Genomic DNA, 10,378 nt, shown 5'->3' on the forward strand with positions numbered 1-10,378 from the left:
CGCCACCCAGACATCCTTGAGATGTTTCTACAACTTGATTGGAGTCCACCTGTGGTAAATTCAGTTGCTTAGACATGATTTGGAAAGGCACACACCTGTCTATATAAGGTCCCACAGTTGACAGTGCATGTCAGACCAAAAACCAAGCCATGAGGTCAAAGGAATTGTCCGTAGAGCTCCGAGACAGGATTGTGTCGAGGCACAGATCTGGGGAAGGGTACCAAACAATTTCTGCAGCATTGAAAGTCCCCAAGAACAGTGGCCTCTGTGAGGGGAAAATTATGTATTCACCTTATTTGTTGGCTATGTAACAATTATTTACTTAATGAACAATAAGATATTTCTGTCCAGTAAATGCTGCGTTTTATGGTCTCCACACTAACACCCTGCAGCTAGTCTGGGTGTTGAGTACATGGGTTCTACTAGAGATAGTTTGAAGCTGACAATTGATTTGTGTTGGTGATAAAAACCTAAAAGCTAGCATTCTATAGATAAGATGTGGTGTGTGTGACTCGAGATAGAGAGAGCCTGGAAGAGTTAAGAACAATGCCTCATTGTCTCATCTTCCTGGCATCTGGGAAACTAAGTAAAATACCGTCCTGTGTAGATAACCAAGGTGGCTTATGGGAAGGTTAGAAGTGACTGATTAAGCAATCTTGGTATCAGCTATATAAAAACTGTGCAGCATCTGTAAAGGCTAGACTCTCAGCCTAACAGTCAGTCAAGACTGGTGGGCTGACAGTCTCATTATTGCAATAATTAATCAATATTAAATAAAGATGACTGTTTGAAGAAATGACCAAGACCAAGTCTCTCTCAGTACTGAATTTCCATGACACCTCCATCATTCTTAAATGTAAGAAGTTTGGAACCACCAAGACAATTCCTAGAGCTGGCCGCCTGGCCAAACAGCAATTGGGGGAGAAGGGGCTTGTTCAGGTAGGTGACCAAGAACCCGATGATCACTCTGACAGAGCTCCAAAGTTCCTCTGTGGAGATGGGAGAACCTTCCCGAAGGACAACCATCTCTGCAGCACTCTACCAATCAGGCCTTTATGGTAGAGTGGCCAGACAGAAACAACTCCTCAGTAAAAGGCACATGACAGCCCACTAAAAGACTCTCAGACCATGAGAAAGAAGATTGAACACTTGGCCTGAATGCCTTGTGTCACATCTGGAGGAAACCTGGCACCATCCCTATGGTGGAGCATGGTGGCAGCATCATGCTATGGCGATGTTTTACAGTGGCAGGGACTGGGAGACTAGTAGGATCGAGGGAAAGTGGAGCAAAGTACTGAGAGATCCTTGATGAAAACCTGCTCCAGAGCGCTCAGGACCTCAGACTGGGCAAAGGTTCACCTTCTAACAGGACAATGACCCTAAGAACACGCCAAGACAACGCAGGAGTGGCTTCGGGACAAGTCTAAATGTCCTTGAGTGGCCCAGCCAGAGCCCGGACTTGAGCTCTATCAAACATCTCTGGAGAGACCTGAAAATAGCTGTGCAGAGACGCTCCCCATCCAACCTGACAGAGCTTGAGAGGATCTGCAGAGAAGAATGGGAGAAACACCCTAAATCAAATCAACTTTGTCACATGTGCCGAGTACAACAGATATAGACCTTATGGTGAAATGCTTACTTACAAGCCCTTAACCAACAATGCAGTTTTAAGAAAAATAACTGTTAAGTAAAAAATGGATAAGTAAAAAATAAAAGTAACAAATAATTAAAGAGCAGCAGTAAAATAACAATAGCGAGGCTATATACAGGGGGTACTGGTACAGAGACAATGTGCGGGGGCACCTTGTTAGTCAAGGTAATATGTACATGTAGGTAGAGAAAGTGACTATGCATAGATAATATAGAGAGTAGCAGCAGCGTAAAAGAGGGGGGGCAATATAAATAGTCTAGGTAGCCATTTGATTAGCTGTTCAGGAGTCTTATGGCATGGGGGTAGAAGCTGTTAAGAAGTATTTTGGATCTAGACTTGGTGCTCCGGTACCGCTTGCTGTGCGGTAGCGGACAGAACAGTCTATGACTCGGGTGGCTTGAGTCTTTGACAATTTTTAGGGCCTTCCTCTGACACCGCCTGGTATAGAGCTCCTGGATGGTAGGAAGCTTGGCCACGGTGATGTACTGGGCCATACACACTACCGTCTGTAGTGCCTTGCGGTCGGAGGCCGAGCAGTTGCCATACCAGTCAGTGATGCAACCAGTCAGTATGCTCTCGATGGTGTAGCTGTATGACTTTTTGAGGATCTGAGGACCCATGCCAAATCTTTTCAGTCTCCTGAGGGGGAATAGGCATTGTCGTGCCCTCTTCACGACTGTCTTTGTGTGTTTGGACCATGATAGTTTGTTGTTGATGTGGACACCAAGGAACTTGAAGCTCTCAACTTGCTTCACTACAGCCCCGTCGATGAGAATGGGGTGTGCTCGGTCCTCCTTTTCCTGTAGTCTACAATCATCTCCTTTGTCTTGATCACATTGAGGGAGAGGTTGTTGTCCTGGCACCACATGGCCAGGTTTCTGACCTCGTCCGTATAGGCTGTCTCATAATTGTCGGTGATCAGGCTTACCACTGTTGTGTCATAGGTAATCTTATTGATGGTGTTGGAGTCATGCCTGGCCATGCAGTCATGAGTGACCAGGGAGTACAGGAGGGGACTGAGCACGCACCCGTGAGGGGCAAACGTGTGGAGTATTAGCGTGGCGGATGTGTTGTTACCTACCCTTACCACCTGAGGGCGGCCCATCAGGAAGTCCAGGATCCAGTTTCAGTGGGAGGTGTTTAGTCCCAGGGTCCTTAGCTTATTGATTAACTTTGAGGGTACTATGTTGCTGAACACTGAGCTGTAGTCAATGAATAGCATTCTCACATAGGTGTTCCTTTTGTCCAGGTGGGAAAGGGCAGTGTGGAGTGCAATAAAGATTGCATCATCTGTGGATCGGTATGCAAATTGGAGTAGGTCTAGGGTTTCTGAGATAATGGTGTTTATGGGAGCCATGACCAGCCTTTCAAAGCACTTCATGGCTACAGATGTGACTGCTACAGGTTGATCGTTTTTTAGGTTACCTTAGTGTTCTTGGGCACGGGAATATGGTGGTCTGCTTGAAACATGTTGGTATTACAGACTCAGTCAGGGACAGGTTGAAAATGTCAGTGAAGACACTTGCCAGTTGGTCAGCGCCTGCTTTGAGTACTCATCCTGGTAATCCGTCTGGTACACGTCCTGGTAATCCGTCTGTTCTGGACGACTGTGGAACAGCTGATGCTCTCATGCATGTTTCATTGTTACTTGCCTCGAAGCGAGCATAGAAGTAATTTAGCTCGTCTGGTAGGCTCGTGTCACTGGGCAGCTCGTGGCTGTGCTTCCCTTTGTAGTCTGTAATAGTTTGCAAGCCCTGACACATCCAACTGGCGTCAGAGCCAGTGTAGTACAATTCAATCTTAGTCCTATATTGACGCTTTTCCTGTTTGATGGTTCGTCGGAGTGCATAGTGGGATTTCTTATACGTTTCCGGGTTAGAGTCCTGCTCCTTGAAAGAGGCAGCTCTACCCTTTAGCTCAGTGCGGATGTTGCCTGTAATCCATGGCTTCTGGTTGGGGTATGTACGTACAGTCACTATGGGGACGACGTCATCGATGCATTTATTGATGAAACCAGTAACTGATATGGTGTACTCTTCAATGCCATCGGAAGAATCCCGGATCATATTCCAGTCTATGCAAGCAAAACAGTCCTGTAGCTTAGCATCTGCTTCATCTGACCACTTTTTTATTGACCAAGCCACTGGTGCTTCCTGCTATAGTTTTTGCTTGTAAGCATGATTCAGGAGGATATAATTATGGTCAGATTTGCCAAATGGAGGGCAAAGGAGAGCTTTGGACGCGTCTCTGTGTGTGGAGTAAAGATGGTCTAGAGTTTTTTTCCCCCTCTGGTTGCACATTTAACATGTTGGCATAAATGAGGTAAAACGGATTTAAGTTTCCCTGCATTAAGAACAGATGTGCAAAGCTTGTAGTGTCATTCCTGAGAAGACTTGAGACTGTAATCACTGCCAAAGATGCGTCAACAAATTACTGAGTAAAGGGTCTGAATACTTATGTACATTTGATATTTAAGGTTTTTATTTTTAATACATTTGCAAAACATTTTAAAAACCTGTTTTTGCTTTGTCATTATGTGATGTTGTGTGTAGATTGATGAGGGGAAAAAAACAAATCCATTTTAAAATTAAGGCTGTAACGCAACTAAATGTGGTAAAAGTAAAGGGGTCTGAATACTATTCAAATGCACTGTATCCCTAGACTCTGAAAAGTGTATCCTAGACACATGATATGATGTCAGTTTTTCATTTTTTGCCCTAATTGTTAAAGTTAGAATTTGTGATGGGTATATCTGTGGGCAAGATAGTTGTTTTATTTGCATTGAATCTATTTGCATTGCATCTTAATCATATAGCTGAAACTCTAATCAAGAAATACTTACTTACGTGCATTCAACTAAGGTATGTAAAAACAACCATTTATCACAGTAATTATTTTCAGTGGGCTGATTTTCGTCTCCTGCCCCCCTGCCACGCCCCTCTCCCAGCCCTGGCGTATGCGGGTGATGGTTCGGTCCACACAAGGGGTGATGAGCAGCAGCTTGAGCAGCAGCACCACAGAGGGAAGCACCAGACACAGCATGTAGCCTGGTGGGGTGTACCACTTGTAGGTGGAGGAACGCAGGAACTTGTTCCAGCCATACAGGTAGGTGTGAGCCGTACACAACAGCAGAGTCAGGTGACCCAGCTTGGACTGGTGGGGGAGAGCACACAACACAAGTGTCTTCAGTGATCACAATTTATGACGTATTGATTTAACCATATTTACTGCTCTGATGATAACTGAATCAATGTTATTATTTACAGCTCCATGACACAGCAGGAAATTCTCAGAGAAACACATTTTCAGAAGTGAATGAGTGATAACAGAGAGGGTTAGATTATGACACATGTACAGGCACGCATGCACAAGAACACACGCATGCGTTCCCTGTACCTGTACGAAGCTGAACTCCCTCCAGCTGAGAGCTGCTCCTACAGAGGGCAGGGACGTGATCCCCAGCAGGACGTAGAGACAGAAGCCCAGGATCCCCAGGACATAGAAGGAGTCTGTGCCCCAGGCCTCTGTGTTGTCAAAGTCAAATGGAGTGGTCTTATTGGCTTTCATCTGAGAGAGAGAGACAAAGAGAGACAGCGAGAGGCTGGTAAAAACTAGAGATACAGTATTATCTTTATCCCAGTCAAAGGAATATACAGTTGAAGTCGGAAGTTTACATACACCTTAGCTAAATACATTTAAACTCAGTTTTTCACAATTCCTGACATTTAATCCAGGTAAAAATTGCCTAATCACCACTTTATTTTAAGAATGTGAAATGTCAAAATAATAGTAGAGAAAATGATTTATTTAAGCTTTGAGTTCTTTCATCACATTCCCAGTGGGTCAGAAGTTTACATACACTCAATTAGTATTTGGTAGCATTGCCTTTAAATTATTTAACTTGGGTCAAACTTTTCGGGTAGCCTTCCACAAGCTTCTCACAATAAGTTGGGTGAATTTTGGCCCATTCCTCCTGACAGAGCTGGCGTAACTGAGTCAGGTTTTAGGCCTCCTTGCTCGCACATGCTTTTTCAGTTCTGCCCACAAATATTCTATAGGATTGAGATCAGGGCTTTGTGATGGCCACTCCAATACCTTGACTTTGTTGTCCTTAAGCCATTTTGACACAACTTTGGAAGTATGCTTGGGGTCATTGTCCATTTGGAAGACCCATTTGCGACCAAGCTTTAACTTCCTGACTGATGTCTTGAGATGTTGCTTCAAAATAGCCACAATATTTCCTTCCTCATGATGCCATCTATTTTGTGAAGTGCACCAGTCCCTCCTGCAGCAAATCACATTTTACATTTTAGTCATTTAGCAGACGCTCTTATCCAGAGCGACTTACAGTAGTGAATGCATACATTTCATTTCATGCATTTTTTTTGTTTTATTTATTTATTTATTTATTTTTGTACTGGCCCCCCGTGGGAATCGAATCCACAACCCTGGCGTTGCACACACCATGCTGGCGTTGCAAACACCATGCTCTACCAACTGAGCCACAGGGAAGGCCACACCCCCACAACATGATGCTGCCACCCCCGTGCTTCACAGTTGGGACAGTGTTCTTCAGCTTGCAAGCCTCCCCCTCTTTCCTCCAAACATAACAATGGTCATTATGGCCAAACAGTTCTATTTTTGTTTCATCAGACCAGAGGACATTTCTCCAAAAAGTATGATCTTTGTCCCCATGTGCAGTTGCAAACCGTAGTCTGGCTTTTTTTATGGCAGTTTGAGAGCAGTGGCTTCGTCCTTGCTGAGCGGCCTTTCAAGTTATGTCGATATAGGACTCTTTTTACTGTGGATATAGATAGTTTTGTACCTGTTTCCTCCAGCATCTTCACAAGGTCCTTTGCTGTTGTTCTGGGATTGATTTGCACTTTTCGCACCAAAGTATGTTAATCTCTAGGAGACAGAACGCGTCTCCTTCCTGTGCGGTATGATGGCTGCGTGGTCCCATGGTGTTTATACGTGCATACTATTGTTTGTACAGATGAACGTGGTACCTTCTGTCATTTGGAAATTGCTTCCAAGGATGAATCAGACTTGTGGAGGTCTACAATTTTTTCTGATATCTTGGCTGATTTCTTTTGATTTTCCCATGATGTGAAGCAAAGAGGCACTGAGTTTGAAGGTAGGGTTTGAAATACATCCACAGATACACCTCCAATTGACTGAAATTATGTAAATTAGCCTATCAGAAGCTTCTGAAGCCATGACATCATTTTCTGGAATTTTCCAAGCTGTTTAAAGGCACAGTCAACTTAGTGGTTGGAAACTTCTGACCCACTGGAATTGTGATAGAGTGAATTAATTATAAGTGAAATAATCTGTCTGAAAGAATTGTTGGAAAAATTACTTGTGTCATGCACAAAGTAGATGTCCTAACCGACTTTCCAAAACTATAGTTTGTTAATAAGAAATTTGTGGAGTGGTTGAAAAACTAGTTTTAATGACTCCAACCTAAGTGTATGTAAACTTCCGACTTCAACTGTATAGTGTATTGGGGGGAGGATTAAGAGTAGTTTAATTCGATATTGTGTGTAAGTGGACCGGGCAGCGAGCCGTGTCTCTGTACATTACTAGTAAAGTAATAGTATGGGGACGAGGACCAAGGATCTCTGTCTGAATGTAATTGTGACACAAGCAGAGCACCCCTGTGGATTTAATCAAACTGCAAGGCAGGGAATGCACATACGCACGCACGCACGCACACACACACCTCTTTCTCACACACACACACGCACGCACGCACGCTTCTTTCTCACACACACACACACACACACACACACACACACACACACACACACACACACACACACACTCACTCACTCACTCACTCACTCACTCACTCTTTATCTTTCTCTGTCACACACACACACACACACACACACACACACACACACACACACACACACACACACACACACACACACACACACACACACACTCTCTTTATCTTTCTCTGTCACATACACACATTAACACACAAACAAACACTACTGCAGTGCTCTGTTTTGTTGAAAAACAGATAGTTATGAGGGAAGAGCAGTGTGTGTGTTCAAAGAGCATGTGAAGCAGATTCAGGTCTGCTCTCCAGAGGGTTGAGGTGTTTGTTTTTCTCTCTGAAGCTGAGGCATGAATGCTAGTGCCTCATCTCCACAACATAGCTAAGTGTGTGTGTGTGTGTGTGTGTGTGTGTGTGTGTGTGTGTGTGTGTGTGTGTGTGTGTGTGTGTGTGTGTGTGTGTGTGTGTGTGTGTGTGTGTGTGTGTGTGTGTGTGTGTGTGTGTGTGTGTGCGAGTGTTTGTATACTATAACAATGCTGTCCTTGTTTCACCAGGTAATGGAAATTCACAAAAAAATGTAAGTAAAAGAAACAAAATGCCTCCACACTGGACCCACAACCCACAGAATACTCCCTGATATTTTCTCAATTATTTGTTTTCTTTATTGTCAGGTGTTTATGTGTGTGTACCTGTTTCCCGGCCAGTGGTCCATTCTGCAAAGCCCAGGCAGACAGGGTGTTGAAGCCTTTAACCACCTCAGCTCCAGGGACCAGACTGCTCAGGTACATAACATTATAACCACATTTACAGTATATCAACATACACATACTGTAGATACACATCAACATATGAAAACATTCCTCGTCTAAGGCACTGCATAGCAGTGTTGCAGCATCACTACAGTCTGGGGTTCAATGCCAGGCTGTGTCACAACCGTCCGTGACCGGAAGTCCCATAGGGCGGCGCACAATTGGCCCAGCGTCGTCCGGGTTAGGGGAGGGTTTGGCCGGGGGGAGGGGCTTTACTTGGCTCATCGCGCTTTAGCGACTCCTTGTGGCTGGCCAGGCGCCTTCAGATTGATTTCGGTTGTAAGTTGAACGGTGTTTCCTCCGACACATTGGTGCTGCTGGCTTCCGTGTTAAGCAAGCGGATGTTAAGAAGCGCGGCTTGGCTGGTCATGTTTCGGGGGACGCATGACTTGATCTTTGCCTTTCCCGAGCCCGTTGGGGAGTTGCAGCGATAAGACAAGATCGTAATCACGAAATTATGTAGAAAAAGTGGTAAAAATTTAATTAATTAAAAAAACATTCCTTATTAACAATAAAACATACACATAATAACAACATATAGCTCTCACCTTTGCAGGTATTCTGCGTTGGCCTCTGGGTACTGATTCGTCCTCAAGTTGTTACTGAGGTCCATACAATATATGATTCATACAATATATTGGCCAAATACACTGGAATATACATTCTGTTGGCTAAATACACTGGGACATACATTACTTTGGTTAAATACGCTAGTACATATTATGCTGGCCAAATATACCAACAAAACAGACATTCATACATATAGCAGAAGTAAAAAAACATTTATGCTACCTTCCCCTTTAGCTGATTGGCCAGTGGTACCAGGAAGTCATAGTGTTCTCTCTGGACAGCGATGAAGATCAGACGGGTTGACTGGGCAGCTGCAGCATGGCACAGGACCTGCATATACATTATCAACATATTGATACACACTTAAACACACATACAGTATATTCACATGTACTCCTTCAAACATAACAAATATTTATACATAAACATTATGCACCATTTTTTTTTCATTTTTTTTTTTTTCATTTTAGCAGACACTCTTATCCAGAGCGACTTACAGTAGTGAATGCATACATTTCATACATTTTTTTCCTGTGCTGGCCCCCCGTGGGAATCGAACCCACAACCCTGGCGTTGCAAACACCATGCTCTACCAACTGAGCTACAGGGAAGGCTGTAGCTCACATGTAACATATCAACACATTACACCAGATCTAGTATAAAGGTTGTTGTACCTGAGCTCCGTGGGGCAGGAGACGGCAGCTTTTGGGCCGCCGGCTGCCGAACAGCACCCCGTGCCCTGCCTGCAGCAGACGCAAGCCCAGAGAGCGCCCCAGGTCACCCGTCCCAAACACGCACACCCTCTCACACTCTGGGGGGGAAGGTACACAGTCCCCTGTCGGAGACAGGGACACACACTCACTTTTCTCCTATTTCTTCATGTCAATCGTCTGATCACCTGTCATGTCCTTAGATAGGTACGCTATACAGTCGATCCTTGCTTGATTGTCAGCTAAACACAGCTCTCCTGAAGCCCAGATAGAGTTGATTGTTAAAAAATAGAGACCCTAGAGGCAAACACTTTCTTCTCTCAGCAATGTGTTGTTTCCTAAGTCTATTCCAGAGGTGAAGCTGCTATCTCTGGTGAGTTATTTTCTGCTTCAGACCTGAACTGCTGTAGCAACGTGTGAACTTACTGACTTTCATGACTTTCATGGGCCAATTGGAAGCCGGGATTGATTAGGTGGCCATGATGGTATGAGGGCCGGATTGGGAATTTAGCCAGGACACCAAGGTTAACAATCCTTATCTTATGATAAGTGCCATCAGACCTTTAGTGAACACAGAGAGTCAGGACACCCATTTTAACAACCCATCATACACAGGGCAAAGTCCCCCAATCACTACCCTGGGGCATTGGGATATAAATTTTTTTGACCAGAGGAAAAAGTGCCTCCTACCACTTCCAGCAGAATCTAGTCTCCCATCCAGGACCAACCCTGCTTAACTTCTGAGGAAAGCCAGCAGTGGGATGCAGGGTGGTATGCTGCAGACAGTAAGTGACCATAAGAGAGAAAGAGGGTGAGAGAGTGAGACAGAGGGAGAGAGGCTATCACA

The 10,378-nt window shown here is 44.5% G+C and overlaps 1 protein-coding gene across 1 annotated transcript; it reads right to left on the reverse strand.

Annotated features, from left to right (window-relative positions):
* Nucleotides 1-4,507: 4,507 nt before the first annotated feature.
* Nucleotides 4,508-9,976, reverse strand: LOC106579645 (metalloreductase STEAP4-like). Its single transcript, XM_045713236.1, has 7 exons — nt 9,962-9,976; nt 9,496-9,690; nt 9,042-9,151; nt 8,800-8,868; nt 8,132-8,216; nt 5,048-5,218; nt 4,508-4,804 (listed from the first exon to the last, which is right to left on the reverse strand). The coding sequence occupies exons 1-7, from the start codon at nt 9,974-9,976 to the stop codon at nt 4,508-4,510; spliced, it is 942 nt and encodes a 313-aa protein (XP_045569192.1).
* Nucleotides 9,977-10,378: the final 402 nt, after the last annotated feature.

The sequence above is a fragment of the Salmo salar genome, chromosome 02 (assembly GCF_965601325.2).
Source record: "Salmo salar chromosome 02, fSalSal1, whole genome shotgun sequence".
NCBI lineage: Eukaryota > Metazoa > Chordata > Actinopteri > Salmoniformes > Salmonidae > Salmo > Salmo salar.

Coding starts and splice junctions, on each gene's coding strand:
- LOC106579645 (XM_045713236.1), bottom strand. Junction 9,152..9,495: donor TCCTGCCCCACGGAGCTCAG/GTACAACAACCT, acceptor ATGTATATGCAG/GTCCTGTGCCATGCTGCAGC. Junction 8,869..9,041: donor AATCAGCTAAAGGGGAAGGT/AGCATAAATGTT, acceptor ATGAATCATATA/TTGTATGGACCTCAGTAACA.